The sequence below is a fragment of the Ctenopharyngodon idella genome, chromosome 6 (assembly GCF_019924925.1).
Source record: "Ctenopharyngodon idella isolate HZGC_01 chromosome 6, HZGC01, whole genome shotgun sequence".
NCBI classification, from domain to species: domain Eukaryota; kingdom Metazoa; phylum Chordata; class Actinopteri; order Cypriniformes; family Xenocyprididae; genus Ctenopharyngodon; species Ctenopharyngodon idella.
The window spans coordinates 8,372,255-8,395,793 of NC_067225.1; the positions used below are offsets into that span (position 1 = coordinate 8,372,255).

Genomic DNA, 23,539 nt, shown 5'->3' on the forward strand with positions numbered 1-23,539 from the left:
ATGTCAGGTTGCTAGGCAACAGGAAGAAAGGCACTCCAGCAGGGTCACTCCTGATTGCAGAGTGTTTCTCCATACACACACACACACACACACTCTCTCAGTCTTGGTTCTATGTTAAAACAGGAGTCTAGCAGTACTAGAAGGATGATTGCAGCAGTTAATCTCACCCAACAGACTAAATTTAGACCCTCTCCTGTTCTTACCTCTCTTCCATACCTCCTTCCATTTCTCTTCTCAGCGATTTGTGATGTCCAGAGATGAAGTGCGTGCATTCTTAAATGTTCACAAAATAATGGCTATATCGACTGATATCTATTTGTTATATTTGGATTATTTATTAATTTTTGAATGGCACAAATATACCAATACAGCCGGAGACAAATGCTGCTTATTTGACAAAAAACATTTCCAAAATAACTGTCTTAGGCTTTTCAGTTACTGGTTTCCCAAAATGTGCTTTATTTTGGAAAACTACAGTGGATGTCTGCAAACTCTGCTCCGCTTCAGAGGAAATCAATTCATATTGCACATTCAAAACAAAAGGTACACGATTGCAAATCATAAACATTTTCAAGTAACCCAACAAAAAGTACGTATTTCTCTGCCATGATTCTCTCTCGAAATTATATTTGCAAAGTACTTTCAGAGTGTGTAATAACGAATATAATAAGTTTAACTTTGGTACAAAAAATATGATCTTTATTCTTTTGGCTTTTAAAATAACGTCACCATGTAATTGGTTAATATAGTGCATGCAGTTTACTACCACACTACGAATGAAATATGACAACCACTGATTGCTTCATAAATTTTTATGTACATTTAAAACCAGGACCTGGCCTTCACATGTAGCACTGTGCAAAAAAATGTAAACAAAATAAGTCAATTTAAAAAAACAAAAACAAAACAAAACAATAACATGAGCTTGAAACTACTATTTACATTATAAACAATAAAGAAAATGAGAATAAAGCACATCGATGGTGGCCCCAGTACATACAGTCAAAACACACATATAGATCTCTCATATTCTTTTTTCTCTTTCACACTCACATGTACACCTCTCACACACTGATCACATGCATCCAAATGACAGTTTAAGTGGCGTGTAAAAGTGCTCCTCTACAGAGTTGAGTACAGAGGTGAGATACAGCGTGCCAGTATATACATACAAAATCACCACCACTAATTCAACAGAAGAGCTCATGTCATAATCGTATTATTCAGCTGAACTCAGGGTGTTGCTGTTGCTCGGCGACAGACATTGAACTTCAAAACGAGGAAAATTGTTTTTCAGTAGACATCCACTGACAGGTTGACCTGCACCTATGCACGGAATGGTATTAGATCTGGAAGATCTATGCATGTTTTTTTTTTTTTTTCTTTCTTTTTGTTCAAAATAAAATGAGGAGGTGAGACATGTGGCTGTCTGGCACAGAGACATTCAGTAGGGTTACATTGCCGTTTCCTATCACGTTCACCAGTGAGTGTACATTCAGGCTATCCGAAGTCTGTTAACATTGCGGTCGTTTCACGGAGGGGTGGAATGGATACATGTCTTGTATTCGCCATCATCTGTGGTGTACAAATTAAAAGAATGTTTAGGCTTCAATGAACAGCATTTGTTGCATAATATTGATTACCATCGGAAATAAAGTCCCTAAAATAAGAATCAAGGTTAGAGTAAGACACTACCAATAGAAGTAAACTGTGTCAGCATCTGAAGGGTTTGCATGCCAAGATGTACAACTTATATTTTTGATAAAACAGTTACATTAAATCTTATGTGACAGGAAATAATATATAAAAAATAATCATTATTTGAGAAGTTAAAAGTAATTTTTGTAGTAAGATATTTTTTATTTAATTTCTGTGGTTTTTGCTATTCCAGAAACATGTTGTTTGCACAAGGTGTCAGGTAAAGACGTAATAAACAACTTCTGATTAGACGCACAGGAAAAATATAGGATGTGGCCCCTTTAAAGGGTTAGTTCACCCAAAAATAAAAATTCTGTCATTTATTACTCACCCTCATGTCTTTCCACACCCGTAAGACCTTCGTTCATCTTCAGAACACAAATTAAGATATTTTTGATAAAATCCGATGGCTCAATGAGGCCTGCATTGCCAGCAAGATAATTAACACAGATGCCCAGAAAGCTAATAAAGACATATTTAAAACAGTTCATGTGACTTCAGTGGTTCAACCTTAATGTTATGAAGCGATGAGAATACTTTCTGTGCGCCAAAATAAACAAAATAATGACTTTATTCAACATCTAGTGATGGGCGATTTCAAAACACTGCTTCATGAAGCTTCACGAGCGCGTATCAAACTGCCAAAGTCACGTGAACCATTGAAATTTCGAAATGTTTTGAAACACTTATGAAGTAACGAAGCCTCGTTTACTGAAATCACGTGACTTTTGCAGTTTGATACGCACTCCGAACCACTGATTCAAAACAAAAGATTCGTAAAGCTTCATGAAGCAGTGTTTTGAAATCACCCATCACTAGATATTGTTGAATAAAGTCGTTGTTTTGTTTTTTTGGCACACAAAAAGTATTCTCGTCGCTTCATAACATTGAGAGACTTTTCATTTTTGGGTGAACTAACCCTTTAAGATAGAAATAACTACAAAATCTGGTAATTTGGTACAACGCCTCACCTTCCTTCTTGGTGTCTTTGTGCAGATATTGTGCAAAATTTGATTGAGTTTACAGGCTTTACTAGCATTATCATGATAACAGATTTTAAAGATAACAGACAAGATTAGTAAGCAGTTATATCACACTAGTCTCATGTAATCTATATAATATTTTGTACATAATATTTTATAATATAATAGTTTTGTGGCTCTACTATACATGTGGCTGTAAACAGTGTGTATTTTAATATCTATTGTCATTTAACTGTTTTTATATCACATCATTTTTACTCCCATTGTAAGTGCCTTTTAGCGACACAAATGCTGTCAATTGAGCTTAACATGCATTGAACCCAAAACATTGATCAGCATTTTTGAATCAGATACATTTTGACAAATCCACTGAGTTTGGCTCATTCTGCTATCAACAGTGGAAGATTGCGTTCAATCAATCCATTTTTGTGTTCAGTAAGGCAGTGCAGACAGGTCTACATCTCCATCCATAAATAATAAAAAAACATTCTATGTGTTAAAGTCCTGATTAGTACAGTAGCATTCTGCTCTCAGCTTACTGAGTGATTGATTTTGTAGCACTTGGAACCTACTTGTATATATATATATAAACGTGTGTGTGTGTGTGTGTGTGGTTTGTTCGGCATACGCTAACGCTAAAGTAAATGAGGTCCCGTTATAGGAGCGTTCAGATAATTCACTACCGGATATGACCGACATTCCCCAGCCCCTCCACAGACGTGCCCTTAAATGAAGTAGTTTAGACAATCAAACCTATGAGTAGAAAAGTTCAACATGATTAAAAAAATGAGCTAACAAAAATGTGCAGGTATATAATACGCCATTCAATAAGAAAGACACCAGCGGTAGTGTTAGCACTAGCTACTGATGACTATAACAGTTTCTTTTAGTCCTCAGGATTGTGTGACAACACTCAAAACTAAAAGACAAACTCACACACCACTCTATACTTGCCATTTTGTTTCACACCAGTGTCTTTAGGGATTCAACAGTCATACTCGAGCGTGTGTGTGTGCGTGTGTTCATCGTGGCACTGTCCTTGAATGAACGCTTTCCGTCAACACCATAAATGCACCCTAAGGCTAGCTCGGTGGGCACGCACACAATAGTCTAGACACACGCACATACACACACTCCGCCCCACACACACTCAGTTTGGCATTAGTTCCAAAACCGCTTGAGGTGAATTGCCCCTCGGTGCTTGCGTTCCGCTCTGTAAACAGTGTCTCAGTTGAAAAGAACAGTCTCTGTTTCAATCCCTCATTCATTTTTTTCTGTCCCTTGCATCTTTTGCTTTGTCCTCCTTCTCTCTCCTCTCTTTTTCATATTTGTCTTTCTCTGACTTGGCCACACTGTTATAAGACGGCGGAGAGGCAGAAGAGGGAGTCATATCCGTTTTGTCCGATGCAGAGTTCTCTTGAAACTTTCCAATGACAAGCACCTCTTTCTCCGGGATATGCACGACCCCGTCCTGCAGCTGTTGCCGATACGCTTTAGAGGCCTTCTTTACTGTTTGCCTTATGCGGTACCGTCGGAAGGCCCTTTGAATGACGGAGGCTGACATCTCCTCCTGTTTCCTGCGGAGGGTTGTCGTGATAGGCTCGTAGGAGACTTTGGAGGGATTGGAGGCCATGAAACGATCCTCCATTTGTCCCCTCAGGGCATCCATCTCACCCTCCTCTCCCAGTACCCTCAGGGTAAAGGCAAACAGGATGTCCAGGCAGTGGATGCGATCCCCACTGACCATGGGCAAGTCCATGGCAATGAGCTGGATCTTGTTTGGCTTGGCGATGCGTAACGGAGGATCCAGAGCATCTGCAAAGTCAGAAAGCTTGTTGTACTCCACGAACTGCGTAGCATTGGGGTCGAATCGCTCCCAGACTTCGTAGAACATTTCAAAGTCATCCTCGCTGAGCGGTTCGGCACTCTCCTCTGTGGCTACGCTGAAGTTCTCCAAGATCACAGCGATGTACATGTTCACCACAATCAGAAAGCAGATGATGATGTAGCTCACGAAGAAGAAGATGCCGACCGAGGGGTTCCCACAATTGCCGCGGTACAAGCTGCCCGGGTGCTCTGTTTCGCTGTCGCAATCTGGATCTTGCTTGTTCAGGATGGGCGCCAAGAGGCCGTCCCATCCTGCAGAAGTGGTGATCTGGAACAGACAAAGCATCGAGTTCCCAAATGTCTCAAAGTTAAACATGTCATCAATCCCTGCCTCTTTCTTCACATAGGCAAAGTTGGACATTCCAAAGATGGCATAGATAAACATGACCAGGAAGAGAAGGAGGCCAATATTGAACAAGGCAGGAAGTGACATCATCAAGGCAAACAGGAGGGTACGAATGCCTTTGGCGCCTTTGATGAGACGAAGAATGCGACCGATTCTGGCAAGTCGGATGACTCGAAATAAGGTTGGCGATACAAAATATTTCTCAATCATCTCAGAGAGGAACATGCCTGACAAAAAAGAAAAAGAAAGAAACATAAGTGATCTCATGAATCCATAATTTTTATACAACACACTATTGAAGTAGGGTCAAAGCATACACTACACAAATACAGTACATTATGGTAAATGCTCCTAGCATTGTTGCATTTTCAGTATTACTGCAAGGTAATCATATATAACTATAGCAGACATCAGCCTAAACCAGGGGTGGTGAACTCCGGTCCTGGAGAGCCACAGTCCTGCGTTTAGCTCCAACCCTGATAAAAACACACCTGCCTGTAGCTTTTTAGTAAAACTTCAGAGCTTGAATAGCTTGTTCAGGTGTGTTTGATTAGGGTTGAAGCAAAACTCTGCAGGACTGTGGCTCTCCAGGACCGGAGTTCACCACCCCTGGCCTAAACTGTCTTCTTTGGCAAGTTTATTCTTTCAGATCAATTAGGTTGTGGTCACATTCTGCAAAAAATTTTTTCACTATTTCCAATTCAGCGCATGTGTCTGTTCACTTTTCAGAGCACTGTCAGTCAAATCCATTCCACTTGAGGAATGCCCTAATAAATTAAACTCCATTCCATGTTTTAGCTACAGGCAGCCTTGACATCAAAGCTGCTTCTTCCTCAAATACATTCCACTTGGCTCATTCAGAGTCCAGGTAGTTCCAAGTCACCAAGTCACGCCCTGCTTTATCTCTGTATCTGATTTAAAAGCGGGCAGAATGCTAATTAACCTTCACTGACGAAAATTAGAGTTTGTCAGTTTTACCCTTCCGGTCAAACATTGCACTGCAAACATCATTAACAATAAAATGACCACAAAATAAGCGGGATAATCCACGGCTAGCTGTGCATTAAACAATTTTAATGGCTAGCTGTGCATTAAAATCGTTTAATGCACAGCTAGCCATAGATTATCCCTTACTTGTTTAATTAAAAGGCACCAGAATACTGGAAATGGCATCTTCTCCAGTAAAATTTTTCTGGGGGAAGATCCACCCACATTTTTTTGCTTCCGGTGCCCATGGACGGAACTGAATCAGTTAAATCTTTTGCCCTCGCGCGAAATTCCTGATCGAATGCATTCCTATTGAAATGACTAGATTTCATCTGCAAAAATTTGACAAACAACTGTATATGTGACTGCACCTTTACTGTAATGAAGGAACAACATGTACATGATATTTACATAAAGTATGTTGTTGGCCTAAATCCTCAAAGTGTTATGATAGTTTTATGATAGTAAATGTCTGTAGAACCTCAAAGAATCTCTTACCAACAATTGACAGAATCACCACTACAAAGTCAAACACATTCCAGCCAATGGTGAAGTAGTAGTGCCGGAGGGAGATCATCTTGAGCACACATTCTCCAGTGAAGAGGACGATGAAAACCAGGTTTATCCAGTACAAAATATCATCCATTTCCTTTGTCTGGTCGTCAGTTTCCACCATCATGGTCACCATGTTCAAGCAGATCAGGATCATAATGACAATGTCGAAGGCTTGTTTGGTGATTAAGTCAAAGATGATGCCTTGAAACTTGTTCTAGAGGGAAGTACAGAGAAATGATCATATATATATATATATATATAAAGAAAATAATGCTGTTTAATTTTGTTTTAATAAAAACAATGGACGTTCTTATAACCCTAGTGTGACACGGTCTGTGGGAGTGAGCTGTGTGTGTCATACCGTAGGCCTGGGAATTGGCTTTTGAGGCTTCTTAGATCCCAGTTTCTTCATGGCATTGTAATATTTCTTCTGTTCTTCTGTCATGAAGATATCCTGACCTCCAAGGTAAAGAGCAAATGAAGAAGACTGGTTACAACCATTGTTTCATTATGTCACAACACAAATATAATGCAACCAGTTTTTTCACCTGTGAACCTCAGAATATGTCAGAGGCAGTTCAGCCCATACCAGGTTCTATTTATCTCTCAATGGACAACCATTGTGTGTTTTATAAACAAAACCAGTTCAATAAGGTACCATTGTGCTCATTAAACAAAACCACAGACTGTGTACATATCACATTACATCTCATTGAAAGTAAACTGAAAATCGCAGAGGTTGATTTGAGGCTTCATATTGTAATATGCATAATATTCCTCATCACTTGTACTAAACACAAACAATGATAACTAAGGTCTTAAAGGAACACTCCACTTTTTTTGAAAATAGGCTCATTTTCCAACTCCCCTAGAGTTAAACAGTTGAGTTTTATCGTTTTTGAATCCATTCAGCCGATCTCCGGGTCTGGCGGTACCACTTTTAGCATAGCTTAGCATAGTTCATTGAATCTGATTAGACCGTTAGCATCTCGCTCAAAAATGACCAAAGAGTTTTGATATTTTTCCTATTTAAAACTTGACTCTTCTGTAGTTACATTGTGTACTAAGACTGACGGAAAATGAAAAGTTGCGATTTTCTAGGCCGATATGGCTAGGAACTATACTGTCATTCCGGCGTAATAATCAAGGAACTTTGCTGCCGTACCATGGGTGCAGCAGGCGCAATGATCGAAAAAGGTAAAACTCAACTGTTTAACTCTAGGGGAGTTGGAAAATGAGCCTATTTTCAAAAAAAGTGGAGTTTCCCTTTAACAGAACTGCATCTTACATTATATTAAAATGTTTAAATTCACCTCCATCAGTTTAAATACTTATCTTTTTCTTCTGCTGATTGAAGTTATCAATGATGACACCAATGAAGAGGTTAAGGGTAAAGAAGGAGCCGAAGATAATGAAGATGACGAAGTATAGGTACATGTAAAGGTTAGATTCGTAGTCAGGCTGCAGCTCCACCTGCAAGAACAAGAAAATGTTGTATTTTATTACACATTCACACTACTGATGTGCATTACAAGTAACTTAATCTGCATTAGTACACCAAAAAAACTGACCACAGTTGTCTATGTATTGTACTCAAACAAAACCAAAGGATATGTGAGAATTTCCATGCAAAAATATTCTTTATCCCATTGATTCATTAATTGTTAAATCACAAATATTAAGATTTTTTAAATTAATTTATGTTTATTTCAAAACAAGAATACAAGTGACAGGGAACTTTAAGAGTCAAAGGTGGTTTGAAAGTAACATTGCAACCTGAATAATTAAAAATGGCTTTTAAAGATCTGTCCACTACAGTGAAGAGAAACACTTACATCACGAGAATCCACAGCTGCGTACATGATGTCCATCCATCCTTTAAATGTGGCCTTGTGGAAGAGAACAAAATCAATATCAGTAATCAATAAATAGTGTAAATATACTACAACAGACAACCTCATAATTAACATAAATCACAGTCTGGGTCACAAGTTCAGCTCACTCACCACTTGCAGTAGTGCCAGGTATCCGGCTCCCACGTTATCGAAATTAATTTTCACGTTTTTCCAGCGTGCCGTACCATTGTTTTGAATAAGGGCATTGCAATCGGACTTGTTATTGACCACACTGATGGGAATCATTTCTTCGTTGGTGATATTAATGCAATGGTAGTATTTCCCAGCGAAGAGATTCACCCCCATGATGCTGAAGATCAGCCAGAAGATCAAACACACCAGCAGGACATTCATGATAGAAGGTATGGCTCCCAGCAGGGCATTCACTACAACCTAGAAAAAAAGAAATATATCATGTCACATACAAATACCTTATATTCACGTCACGCTCAGAAACTCTTGCTAACGACACAAGAGCTGCGGAAACTACAATGAACTTCCTAAACTTATATAATCTATAGCTTACGTTCTAATAAAAGCTAAATCCTTTCCATAGATTAAGATAATACAATTCTGGGAAATGACAAGTTGAGTTTTAGAGGGTTTAGCAAAGAATAGCAAAGCTAAGCCTATTTTATTCTACATTAAGACTGATTAGTTAATAAAAAGGAGTAATTGAACAATGGCTAATGTGTCAGTTTGACAGCAATTTGATTTCTGATTCAATCTGCCTTATTCATATCTAATACCTAATTATTTCTAATTATTAACCCACTACAATTTTGTTTATAGAACATAATGTTTTAACATAAACATCTTGCAGAGGGTGTATCACACATCTTTTGAGCTAACAAAATGTGGAAAAAACAAAAAATGAAAACAGAAAAAAACCTTGTGGAGACACGATGACGTCACAACATTTGTTTACTGCAAATGAAAAGAGACACATAACAGAGAAAGAAATGTAAGGTCAAGTCACAAACAACACAACAACCACCACAGAATCATCAGAATAGATCAGAGAGCTCTCACCAAAGCACATGCAGAGAGGCATGCACACTAAAGAGAAAAGTCTAAAAATAGTCAACATACAGTATTCACTTATTCATGTAAATAGGATGTCCTCATTAATATTCACCATCAGCATGCAAGAGGGCCATATCTTCCCAACAACACTTTAATTTAACAGTATTTTTGTATGAGAGCATGCTGCTTAACATGCTTTTCTCAAGTAGTAGGACATGTTCATTGGTCAACCCAAAATTACAGAATTTTCTGAAAAAAAAATATTTGAAGCGTAGTTTGATTTTTCTTTGGCTCATATCCCATTTGATTACATGGAGTGGGTGAGTTTACGACCTATACTGCAGCCAGCCACCAGTGGGTGTTAAAAATGTTTTGGCTTTCAATTTTTTTTTTTTTTTTTTGACATGTGTAGCATGCGAAGGTTGCACTTGAAATCGCATACTTTCCTATATTGTAGGAGAAAAGCAGTATGTGACAAAAGAAATATGTCTGAATTCACAGTACATAAAGAGTAGGCAAAAAATACCTGGATGACCTACTACTTCTGGCGAGATTCAATGGATAATTTACCATCCCATGAGGCCATGGGAGAGGGTTTGTGAATGGAGGTGAAGCCCCCAAATTTAAGACCTCTTCAAATGATAATTACATACCTGCAAACTAGTCGCTTTTCAGCGATATTCGCCGTTTTGAATCAAAATATGTCATTTATGTGAATCGTGTAGATCCGAAGAGTTTTTTTTTTTTTTTCGGGGGTGGGGGGCTGGGGGGGTATAAGGGTGAGTTTGCAGGCATGGGCTACTATCCCATAGACTGAAGTGAGACCATAAACGTCTCTCGAGCTGTCGTGATCTTTTTTGGCGCCCTGTGGTGTGACTGACACATCGCTGTAGCGCTTCAGTTCAAACAGAGGCAGAGCGCACATGAACAGATCATTTCTTCTGCTTTACAACACAAAATATACATGAATGGACGTAGGATGAATGAATACCGAAGGTATGTTGAAAGATCCAGTAGGACTTCAGTATCATGTCATATGTAACGTTAATCGATCAATGATTGTTTCAACCGCAGAAAAACACCAATAAAATAGCTTGTAAAAATGTACCATAACATTTACCTCAGAAAAGCCGTTCAATGTCAAAAAACTTGTTAGTCAGCTACAAAAATGAACTTAGAGAGGAGCATTTTGATATATATCCACTGTGACTATAGGCCATTGCATATTCATATACTTAACATGTGCTTCAATACTGAATGTATGAAACCGTTTTATGACGGCCACCATTTAAATGTTTAGGCCGATATTAAAAACAAGTAGAAACATAATTATGTCATTAAAAATGTATTATAACGTTATTATAAAAACTTCTTTATGTGTAATTTATATGTAAGTAGCTTACAAATCAATTAATTTTATCCTTTAATATTATAATGATGTACCAGCTGTAGTTCCCTGTATAGTTTACAGCATTAGTTGAGATATTTTTTCTTTGGGGAAATTTGCCATGTACTGCACCTGATAGACCACAAATGAATCAATATTGAATTGAAGGTAATCAAATCTAAATCAAATCGCAAGCTTCTGAATCAAAATCAAATCCAATTGTGAAATTTGTGTCAATGCCCAGCCCTAGTGTCAATACATTATTTATTTATTTTATTTTATTTTTTTACTTGAAGCAAATGTTGTTTTTTCCATTAATTTTTTTGTGGGAGTGCACCAGAATGCTTAGTTTATATGTTAAAATCACGAAAATGTTCTCATGGGGAGGATGTCCCCAGACCCCCCTACTACTATTTACTTTGTAAACATGTCACCTTCTTCACCATTTTGGAGTTTGCAGGTATGTAATTACGATTTTTCTAATACTATTTAAGATATTTAAGACTTTTTATTACCTTAAATTTGATAAAACTACAATTTAAACTTTTTAAGGACCTGCTGGGATCCTGTGCACATGGCAACAGAGAGAAGTCTGTCATTTTCACCAGAAGATCAAGACTTTTTGATTCAAGGGTCAAAACATTTTTAAAAATGCACAGATGAATTGTTCACAGTAAGATCTATAACATGCCTTTAGAAAATATGTCTAATTCCATTTAATTTCCATTTCTCTGCAATTACATGCTCATGTTAAAGGGTTAGTTCACCCAAAAACAAAAAATTCTGTCATTAATTACTCACCCTCATGTCGTTTCACACCCGTAAGACCTTAATTCATCTTCGGAACACAAATTAAGATATTTTTGATAAAATCCGATGGCTCAGTGAGGCCTCCATTGCCAGCAAGATAATTAACACTTTCAATGCCCAGAAAGCTACTAAAGACATATTTAAAACAGTTCATGTGACTACAGTGGTTCAACCTTAATGTTATGAAGCGACGAGAATACTTTTTTTGCACCCAAAAAACAAAATAACAACTTTATTCAACAATATCTAGTGATGGGCGATTATAAAACACTGCTTCATGAAGTTTCGAAGCTTTACGAATCTTTTGTTTCGAATCAGTGGTTCGGAGCGTGTATCAAACTGCCAAAGTCCTGTGATTTCAGTAAACGAGGCTTCTTTACGTGATAAGTGTTTTGAAATTTCAATGGTTCACCACTGGGGGGCGTGACTTTAGCAGTTTGATACACACTCTGAACCACTGATTCAAAACAAAAGATTCGTAAAGCTTTGAAGCTTCATGAAGCAGTGTTTTGAAATCGCCCATCACTAGATATTGTTGAATAAAGTCATTATTTTATTTTTTTTGGCGCACAAAAAGTATTTTCGTCACTTTATAACATTAAGGTTGAACCACTGTAGTCACATGAACTGTTTTAAATATGTCTTTAGTAGCTTTCTGGGCATCTGAATGTGTTAATGATCTTGCTGGCAATGGAGGCCTCACTGAGCAATCAGATTTTATCAAAAATATCTTAATTTGTGTTCTGAAGATGAACGAAGGTCTTACGGGTGTGGAACGACATGAGGATGAGTAATTAATGACAGAATTTTCATTTTTGGGAGAACTAACCCTTTAACATTGTAAAAGTAGTTAAACTTAACTATAAATTAATGTAACAATGAATTAAATCTTAATTTCTGACTAAAATATTGGTTATCATATTAGCCTCAAAATTTCTAATCGGTGCACTTCTACAGTAATAGCAATGTACCACTTAGAGAACATACAGAATTTTAACCATAAGTGTAACTAATGTGAATCATTACATCACTAACACCAAATCATTACTCTGTAATGTTATAAATAAGGTTAGGCATCCAGGAACATGTCTTACTTGGTTAAATCACAGCATACATGATGCTTAAGTGTGTTTGTGTGAGTGTCTTACCCTCATTCCCTCGAAGCGTGACAATGCTCTCAAAGGTCTAAGAGCACGCAGAGTTCTCAGGGACTTAATGGCACTTAGTTCAGAGTAACCAAGAGCATTTGCTACCAAACTCACCAACGACACCTGCAAAACAAACACATGCATCCATTCATGTAGGGAACATGCATGTGTTCACATCCAGAGAACACACACTATGCACTTACACACACATACTGTATAGTTGCAAAGCAATATACAAGGTCCATACATACATCAACAATCAGGAAGTCAAGCCAGCACCAAGCATTGGTGAAGTATTTGGCGAAGCCGTAAGCAACCCACTTCAGAAGCATCTCCAAAATAAAGACGTATGTGAAGACTTTATCTGCATATTCCAACACCGTCTTTATCGTCTTACGCTGCTCGATGTAAATGTCCTCAAAAGCCTGAACACACATAAACAGCAACAAATTTACTTGTTAAATGTTTGTAATAAAAAAGACTGGGACGGTTGAGAGTGGGTGAGTATATAGTGTGTGTGGGTGCTCACCAATGCTCCACTGCTGAGTAAAATCATGAAGATGATAAAGGACTCAAACCAGTTGTGCTCAACAATGATGAAGCAGGTTTTCCTGAGATTCCACCAACTCTTCCATTTTCCCTTCTCCACATCGACCTGACAGCACTGAAACCTCATCACACAGCCTGAGCAAAAGATACAGAGAAAAGTCACTTAATGTGGGTGGACAGCATAACAATTGAGCTCAGTATAAAAAGTCCACTCTCCCAAAAACTCAATACTAGAAGTCTTGCTATATACAGTATGACATAAAGGGGCCGAACTGTAGTTTTTAAAGCATTTTCCCTCTGAAGTCCAAATGTAATGTTAGTCAACCTTCTCTCTAGCCCTTAAACAGGCTGGTTTGTTACTGTATGTACCCTTCAGGACCTTTATATGAAGTTGCTGAATACTGTAAATGTGATATGTGAACTTGGCCAAACACTATTGTTCAAAAGTTTTGGGTCGGCTGACCAAGGCTGCATTTATTTGATCAATAATTTATTCCTGTGATGCAAAGCTGAATTTTCAACATCATTACTTCAGTGTCACATGATCCTTCAGAAATCATTGTAATAAGCGGATTTTGGTGCTCAAGAAACTATTTTTAGCATTATTAGTGTTGAACACAGTTGTCCTGCTTCATATTTTTGTGGAAACCATGATGCTTTTTTGTCAAGATTCTTTGATAAATAGAAAAGTTCAAAAGAACTGTGTTTATTTGAAACAACATTTTTTCTAACAATTACAGTCACTTTGGATTCATTTAATGTGTCTATGCTGAATAAAAGTATTGATTTCTTTAAAAAAAAAAAAAAAATCTTGCTGACAGTGAACATTTGAACGGTAGTGTATGTTAATGTGCTCATATTTATGTTTCTAAATGAGCCAATTCTTCAGCATTGTTACAATGAATAGACTAGAGAGGGAGATTGAGTATATAAGTACTTACATACTCTAGTGTCTTTAAATCTTTTTTATAAGAAAAGCAAATAAATCTGGTTTTCCAAGCTATGCTCCCCTTAAAAATCAATGCAGTACTCAAAACTCATTTTGTAACTGCATTTGAGAGTGACAGAGAACATTAAAGGTGAAAAAAGCTGGGACTAATTAGAAATTGATCCTAAATGGCCATTCCAAAACCACAATGAAGTCAGGTGGCAAGTATGAATGTTTTCAGTTGATTGAGGAGTGTTACTGCCCCCTTGACCAGTATGTATAGGCTCAGGGTCAATTCACCCACAAGACCATTGTGACATATGCCAATAGTAATGCTGTTTTCTCTAATTAACATTAACTGGCATTAGAGCGTTAACTATGGGCAATAATTTAGTAAGGCAGTTAACAACAACAATGGCCTAAAATAATGCCTAAATAGCTTTTAGGCTAATGATTAACATTAACCAATAGCTGGCACAGCCCATCATCAACCAAAAAGTTATCAAGTTTGCAAGTTGCAAGTTATCATGTTTGAAAAAACATGCACTAGTGAATCATCCAGAATAAAATCTTAAATGTGTATTAATAAGGTATCTAGGTCCATTTTCACTTCATGTTGAGTTTGAAAAGAGAAGATCTTTTTTACAGCCAAACAAGCTGGATATTTATGGGGACTTTCCATTGACATAATGATATACTGTGCAAACTATATATTCTTATATTTGGTATGATTTAGCCGTTTTCCTTGTGGGGACATTTTGTCCCCCTAATGTATGGAATACCTGAACCACACACACACACACCTTCTGTAAAGCAAGCCTCTGGGTCCAGGGACTCTTCTGGCTCCAACTCGACGGACTCCGCCCCCTCTCCAGGGGGTCGTATATCGACTGTGCTCCCCTCTGAGGAACTGAGAACCGCATCAACAGGCAGCTTCTACACAGGCATCCATGCAGCCACACAATTAGACACAAGAAAGCAAACACACACACACACACGCACAAAATTAGGCTTGGCTGAAGCACACCATCTCGTCCAGATTACTTTTGCAGTTATTCTCAGTCTCATGCAGTTTCAGATCATTCAAAAGTACCTACAAGCCGGTGGATTTAGAGATTGATTTGATTCAGTGAATTGATTTTCTAATTAGCAGCCAGGCATGAAGACAAACGTCTCTGGCTTCACTGTATAATCTCACAGTCAGCTGTGGGTACATTTGATTTGCTCTCATTCCTTCCTCATGCATGTTTTTTTGTTTCTCAAGGTGCATTTTTTTCTCATCCAAGCTTGTGATCTTGTCATCAAATGTTGAGTGCTTTGAGTATTTTCATGTCCAGTGCAAATGTCAACCCCTTACCTTTCCCCACCCCTTCCAAAAATAAATGGTTTCTATTGGATAATCCCAATACATTTGGTTTGGCATGATTCAGATTATCACATGACCCCACCCCACTGAGTGCAATCCCTTGATTGACATGAAAACACAGGCTGGAAGTCCATTCCGTTAAGCAGTGGTCAAGCTTCGGTCCGCCAGTCAGTTTGAAGAGGAGGGGAGCCGCATTAGCGTTAACTAACACCAGAGCCACATGCCAAGTCTGAGACAGCATTTCATTAGCTTTGATTGGGGAAAACGACTTTAACTGGAGCCTACCATGGGAATAACATCTTAGGAAAACATAATTACGTATCAATTTTTACTGGATGACATAATTATCTAACGATATTCACCCTTAATACACTCAAGGGGTTCATTATTTTGCAGAAAAATAACACAAAAGCTTTTCCTATAAATAAATTTGATGATTTAAGAATATATGTTATTGTACACCTAAAACATAGTGGGTAAGAACTTATTATCTGACATAATAATGAAGTATTCCTGACCACTGTGTACTTCTTAACCTAACAGAACTGTGGGTCATAAAGATATTGACCCTTCTGATGGTTTTGCGGCCACTGGATTGATAAAACGGTCAGTCAGAGAAACAGAAAGAGGCATGTAAAAAAATACATAGAGGAGGATGCTGTCTAAAACTGAGCTGGAGCGCTGGTTGCCGTGGCACCCAGCTAATGCGGCGCGGGGGAATGATGTAAGCATGCGGTGTGCAATTTCAGAATCTTCCAGAATGTCTCTAACATTTTTAATCACAGTAGGAATATAAGATAGCTGAGCAAACCTGAACGAGCTGCCCTGACCCAGACTGAATGGATTCACTGTAGAATCTCTAAGCTTTAAATAAGCCTCTCATTAATCTGAAATATTTTCTGATGTTGGATCTAAAGCAAGTCTAATTGATGGATTAAAGTCTAAAGGGTGAAACATTCTGATTTGGTTCCTAATCCCCTGTTACTCTCTGGTACTCCCTAACTTCCAGTTCATGTCTTCAAATCCGATTAGGAATAGATCTGTCTCATTGGCATACAAATGTAAGGAGGCACAGAAGTCGAGAAAGTCAAGTTATCATCAAATATCTTTCTAAATTAACCATTGGCTTGCTTCCAACAGAGCAGAACCTCCTCATTGTATATGCAACAACAAATGACATAAATGCAGTTAGCAATTACACACCTCAGCAGATTGAGCAATGCCTTGAACTGCTATGAAGACAGATTCCCACTATTGCAGCAGTTTACAGTGCAATATATGACAATAATATTTGCAAACAACAATCTGCCATCTAATATGAATATAATATTCAAAAAGAATTACAACCCAAATTCCGGAAAAGTTGGGACGTTTTTTTAAATTTGAATAAAATGAAAACTAAAAGACTTTGAAATCACATGAGCCAATATTTTATTCACAATAGAACATAGATAACATAACAAATGTTTAAACTGAGAAATTTTACAATTTTATGCACAAAATGAGCTTATTTTAAATTTGATGCCTGCTACAGGTCTCAAAATAGTTGGGACAGGGGCATGTTTTACCATGGTGTAGCATCTTCTCTTTTTTTCAAAACAGTTTGAAGATGTCTAGGCATCAAGGTTATGGGTTTCTGGAGTTTTGGTCTTGGAATTTGGTCCCATTCTTGCCTGATATAGGTTTCCAGCAGCTGAAGAGTTCGTGGTTGTCTTTGATGTATTTTTCATTTAATGTTGCTCTAAAACCTTTCAACAAAAAATGAAATGAAAGCATTCATAGTGCCTTCCAAAACATGCAAGCTGCCAATACCGTATGCACTTATGCACCCCCATACCATCAGAGATGCTGGCTTTTGAACTGAATGCTGATAACACACTTGAAAGTCTCCCTCCTCTTTAGCCCGGAGGACACAGCGTCCGTGATTTCCAACAGGAATGTCAAATTTGGACTCGTCTGACCATAGAACACTTTTCCACTTTGAAACAGTCCATTTTAAATGAGCCTTGGCCCACAGGACACAACGGCGCTTCTGGACCATGTTCACATATGGCTTCCTTTTTGCATGATAGAGCTTTAGTTGGCATCTGCAGATGGCACGGCGGATTGTGTTTACCGACAGTGGTTTCTGGAAGTGTTCCTGGGCCCATTTAGTAATGTAATGACACAATCATGTCGATGAGTGATGCAGTGTCGTCTGAGGGCCCGAAGACCACGGGCATCCAATGAAGGTCTTCGGCCTTGTCCCTTATGAACAGAGATTTCTCCAGTTTCTCTGAATCTTTTGATGATGTTATGCACTGTAGATGATGAGATTTGCAAAGCCTTTGCAATTTGACATTGAGGAACATTGTTTTTAAAGTATTCCACAATCTTTTTATGCACTCTTTCACAGCTATGCCCATCTTTACTTCTGAGAGACTCTGCCTCTCTGAGACATCCCTTTTATAGCTAATCATGTTACAGACCTGATATCAATTAACTTAATTAGTTGCTAGATGTTCTCCCAGCTGAATCTTTTCAAAATTTCTTGCTTTTTCAGCCATTTGTTGCCCCCATGCCAACTTTTTTGAGACCTGTAGCAGGCATCAAATTTGAAATGAGCTCATTTTGTGCATAAAAGTGTAATATTTCTCAGTTTAAACATTTGTTATGTTATCTATGTTCTATTGTGAATAAAATATTGGCTCATGTGATTTGAAAGTCTTTTAGTTTTCATTTTATTCCAATTTAAAAAACATCCCAACTTTTCCGGAATTCGGGTTGTTAAGATAAACCTTTAAAAACAGTTTATATATATATATATATATATATATAAACTCTATTTGTAATATGCTTGTAGCTGGATCAACTAGCTTTCCTCATTCTAATATGGATCATTTAGAGATTGACTAATTCTACATTGACAGTAATAAGTTTGCTGTTTTTCAAAGCTCACCTCTCCTCACACACACACACACACGTGTACACTCAACCACTTCCTGCTTTCAGGTAATTTAGCTCTGAATGCTCACTGATAGCTTGTACAAAAAAACAAAAAAAAAACAAAACAAAAAAAACAAAACATACAAGCTAATGTAACAGAAAGATGTTCGATGGGCTACTGATGTAAAATGATGATCTTGCTCATTCCATATGACTGAAGGTACTGCAAAGAAGCCCAGTGCTACAACAGAAACACAAAGTCATGTAGAAAACAACAAACCAAAACAAAAAGGTTGACAGCTGTCTCTCTTCGGTGCAAAATAGGGTTGTTTAAGAGGGAGGGAAGGGCACAGGCATTGAGAAACGAAAAACAAAAGGGCAATCCGATCCAAAAAGAGAGATAAAATGAGAGAGAGACGAGAGTTTGGTCTGATTTAGATGACAAAGGCAGTCTCCATGGTTAGTGTGGGTGAGGAGGAAGGTGAGTCTCTTACAGGGCTCTCTCAGAGAAAACCTGGGGTTCGTCTGTCATAACGCTGCAATAACAGGTCACACACAGAGAGGAGATACACACTTCACATAACATGGATAATAACGTCTGCAACTTCAACACTGAACCACTTAAATTAGATATAGAAATAGATCAAGTTAGAAGAGGGGAGAGAGAAAAATTTAAGCACAGTGACAGTACTGCTGGAAAAGCATGGAAATGTGCTGGAATACAAACACACACATACAGCCAGACAATAATAGGCACACACAAACATACAGACAGTTAAGCATACTCAATTTCACCCTGGGCAAGGATGCTGAATTTAACAGCCTCATTCATAGTCTGGGATGCATGATGCCATGCCTGCTCAGTTGGTCGTAAATAATACACATTAGAGTGTGTGAGAGGTTGTGTGTGTGCCAGACAGTGCGTGTTTATGAGAACGTGTACTGATGTAATGAGTATACTCACTAAGTCTACCTGCTACAATGCCCAGAGGTTTGTCTTAACTAGCTGCAGATGAACAGGGTCAAACTGCGCTGAAGCCCATGGCACAGTAAAAACACACACGTACACACACACACACACATAATGAGCTGTAGCTCTGAGCAGAGAATGATGCAATGGCAATATGACTCAACACAACTGTTTGTTCCCTACAGGAAAAGAGAAATTGACTCCTGATGAATTACAAACAAACCTAAATTAATAAAAATAAACCATTAAAAAAAAACATTTTTTTTTACATTATGTTACATAGCAACTCTCTCCGACACTGAAACAAAAACTCAGAATTGTTTCATGCATATTAAAAGTGAAATTTCTGTTTAGTCATAGAAATCCGGCTTACCTCTTTGCTGCCCTCGACGTCAGATGAGTCGCTACTGAAATCTTCCGTGTTCAGATTTTCAAAGTCCGACTCTCCCACCGCAATCGGTACTGTAACAGTGAGGCTGGGATTGTGTATGAACGACATGTAGTCGCCTTCCTCAATTCCATACTTTACGTGACCTTCCACCCCGTTACCAGGGGAAACGCAACCCTCCTTCAGATAGTCTTTAGTGAGGTCGACGGCCACCGGAGCGTGATTGGACAAGCAGTTCTCCTTGCTGTCGCTGTGGAGGTCGTCAAGGGGTTTCTCTTCATCTAGTGCGCGTGGTTTGGAGCCAGCCAGGCAGAGGCTTTGGAGGAACTGCCGCAAAGTTGACTTGACCAGTGCGATACCTTTATGTATTCGGCCCACAGCGATCTGCAGATTGTTCATTTCGCTGTCGTCATCCGTGGCGGCGAGATTATCGGCACTGAAAGAGCTCAACAGCAAGGCCAGGAAAAGGTTCAACACCTGCCACACAACAGCACACACTCAGAATCAGCAAGGTCAAGCACCAACAAGATGAACTGATTCTATTCAGAAATGATCACGACATGTACGGGTGAATCTCTTGAAACCTGTTAAAAACATGTCTGGGTAAAAAGTTGGGAGTTTTTTTTTGTTTTGAAATTGATACTATTATTCAGCAAGAATGCATTAAATTGACTGTAAATACTTTTGGTTTTCAACATAAGTAATAATACGAAATGTTACTTGAGCACCAAATCAGCATGTTAGAATGATTTCTGAAGGATCATGTGACACTGAAGACTGGAGTAATGATGCTGAAAATTCAGCTTTGATCACAGGAATAAATTACATTATAAAGTATATTCAAATAGAAAACAGTTATTTTAAATTAAATTAAATAATATTTCACAATATTACTGTTTTTTACTGTATTTGATCAAATAAATACAGCCTTGTTGAGCATAAAAGGCTTCTTTTAAAAAACATTAAAAAACATTACTGATTGTAAACTTTTGAACGGTACTGTACCTCAAAAAAGAAAAAACAAATGTAATGAAAATAAAACTATTTTAGGACTATGAAAATAATGTTTTACTATTTTAATTTAAAATTATTAATATATGCTTTTATCCAATATGACACAGTAAAAATACTGTATTACAGTAGTACAAATATAGAATCAACAAGAATAATGGGAGTTACAAAAAAAATTGAAACAAATCACATGAATTGTGGTAATGAGAATAAGGAAAGGAAAATATGCTTAAATGTCATGACAATGCAAAAAATCTTAAATGGTCCTAAAATAGGCTTAATTTTTTCTATGCAAATTACAATTTCAAATTTTTTTCTTTGTTGGAGTAAAAATGTGAATGAGATTCACTCGTATAACTGGATTGTGGCCAGTTCTGTTTTTGTTCAACTGAACAGTTAAAAAGATGCTTTGCTGACTTTAATTCATGCTTCAACAGCGGTCTATGGGCTTCATGCAGTCATCTATATGCATGCATGCAGCATCATGCAAAAGTAAATATTTTTGCTTACCAGTGCCATTGTAGAACACCATATTCATGTGAACTAATGACCAATGATTAATTTATTCTGTAAGTGTCCAATAACAGGTGTAATCAAGTATTATTATTTACCTGGTCAATATAATATATATATTATTTTACAATTTTTCTGTATTTCTTGAAAATCAAAATAGAAATAAAAGCTTAAAGGGTTAGTTCACACAAAAATGGAAGTTCTGTCATTAATTACTCACACTCATGTTGTTCCAAACCCATAAGACTACACAACTACCACTTTGACGCTTAAAAAGTTCATAAAGAGATCGTAAAACGAATCCATATTAATTGAAATTTTCTGAAGAGACTTGATTGCTTTATATGATGAACAGATTTAATTTAGGCTTTTATTCACATATAAACATTGATCAGTGAACATAAACAGAAGCTCAACCGAACTGCATGCGAACAAACCTCTTCCGGGAGCTCAAACGTGCTAACACACGAGAATGAACCTCATTGGTTCTCACAGGTCAAGCGAACATGCTTGAGATTCCGTTTACCACAACTGATGTGTGAGTAAATAAGTATGAGTGTGAGTATATGTGAATAAAGTCTTAAATTCAGTCTGTTCATATAAAGCGATCATGTCTCTTCAGAAAATTTGAACTAAACCGTTCAATTCACATGGATTAGTTTTCCGATCTCTTTTGATCTTTTTGAAGTGGTAGTTGCGTAGATCTCAGATTTCATCAAAAATATCTTAATTTGTGTTCCGTAGATGAACGAAAGTCTTACGGGTTTGAAACAACATGAGGGTGAGTAATTAATGACAGAATTTTCATTTTTGGGTGAACTATCCTTTTAAGATAAATTTGAATTGAGCTGCACTGCATTTTAATTTGTGAATTTTCCATAGGGAATCCAAAACAAGTACTTCAAATGACTGAAGCTGCAAAGTAGCAGTGTTCCTGGATCAACATCCTGTGAAATATACATAACCCTAAACCTTAACCATCACATACCTAAAATCAGATGGACAGGACATTGATCAACTCAAAGCCTTAAGCCTTGCCCATACTCTAAACTTGAATTCTGATTAGTTCATATGTTGTTGCAGGATTAACAAAGATGTTGATCCAGGAGCATATCCTACTTGCCAAAATCACAGCCACCAATGCGGGATACGTAAAACTGCAAAGTAAATGTACATGAGACAAATAAAAAGGAAGACACAATAGAAGGAGGAAGTTATAGGGAAAGCCTATCTTCCAGGTGTCTCCTTGTGACATGATTGGTCTTACCACCAGATTCCCAATGACCATGACCATCATGAAGACGATGAGACACATTGACTGTCCCGCCACTTCCATGCAGTCCCACATGGTTTCGATCCATTCGCCACAAAGCACTCGGAATACAATCAGGAAGGAGTGGAAGAAATCGTCCATGTGCCACCGCGGCAACTCGCAGTCCTCCGAAATCTTGCAGACGCACTCTCGGTAGCTCTTTCCAAACAGCTGCATTCCAACCACAGCGAATATGAAGACAATGATGGCCAGGACGAGGGTTAGATTTCCCAAAGCACCAACTGAGTTACCAATAATCTTTATCAGCATGTTCAGGGTGGGCCAAGACTTTGCCAGCTTAAAGACTCTTAACTAAGGGCAAGAAGAAGAATGAGAAAAGGAACATTAGAAAAGAGATGTTTTGTGATCAAGCCATAACCCTGAAAGCCAAAATTTGGGTTTCTCAAATGCTATCAGACATACTGTACAGTTGAGTCCACAAGTTCATGCAGCTCTGCTACTGTTGTAAATTTCAGTCAAATTGATGTGTTTATGACATTATTTGTAATGAAAATATAAGTATTAAATTAGAAAAAAAAAGCAAAATAGAACCATTTTCACTAGAGGTCTTAAACCTTCCAACCCCACTGTATACAAACAAAAATTAGAGACCTCTGTAGGAAGGCGAGAAGAGAGATTTGCTCACCAATCTAAAGGAGCGCAACACTGAAAGTCCCTCAACATTGGCCAGGCCCAGTTCCATGAGACTCAGGCTTACAATGATGCCGTCAAAGATATTCCAGCCTTCTTGGAAGTAGTAATATGGGTCCAGAGCAATTACCTTCAGACACATCTCTGCTGTGAAGATTCCTGTGAATACCTGCACAGAGCCCAACAGGAACAAATCAGCAGAAC

At 37.9% G+C, this 23,539-nt stretch overlaps 1 protein-coding gene across 6 annotated transcripts in view; it reads right to left on the bottom strand.

The window, feature by feature from the left end:
• Positions 1–311: 311 nt before the first annotated feature.
• The window catches only part of scn1lab (sodium channel, voltage-gated, type I like, alpha b), a 51,077-nt gene continuing 27,849 nt past the window's right edge, over positions 312–23,539 (bottom strand). For 5 of the 6 annotated variants that reach the window (XM_051896733.1, XM_051896732.1, XM_051896736.1 and 2 more), the window contains exons 15-27: positions 23,331–23,504; positions 22,640–22,996; positions 19,834–20,325; positions 15,003–15,135; positions 13,252–13,406; positions 12,974–13,147; positions 12,723–12,845; positions 8,463–8,744; positions 8,292–8,345; positions 7,792–7,929; positions 6,818–6,922; positions 6,400–6,670; positions 312–5,141 (exon numbers count right to left, since the gene is read on the bottom strand). In XM_051896733.1, the coding sequence (XP_051752693.1) occupies positions 3,946–5,141; positions 6,400–6,670; positions 6,818–6,922; positions 7,792–7,929; positions 8,292–8,345; positions 8,463–8,744; positions 12,723–12,845; positions 12,974–13,147; positions 13,252–13,406; positions 15,003–15,135; positions 19,834–20,325; positions 22,640–22,996; positions 23,331–23,504 (3,654 nt within the window). In that variant the 3' untranslated portion in view covers positions 312–3,945. Of the gene's footprint in view, positions 5,142–6,399; positions 6,671–6,817; positions 6,923–7,791; positions 7,930–8,291; positions 8,346–8,462; positions 8,745–9,242; positions 9,279–12,722; positions 12,846–12,973; positions 13,148–13,251; positions 13,407–15,002; positions 15,136–19,833; positions 20,326–22,639; positions 22,997–23,330; positions 23,505–23,539 lie in introns of those variants that run through there. The other variant, XM_051896737.1, reaches the window with a different exon arrangement.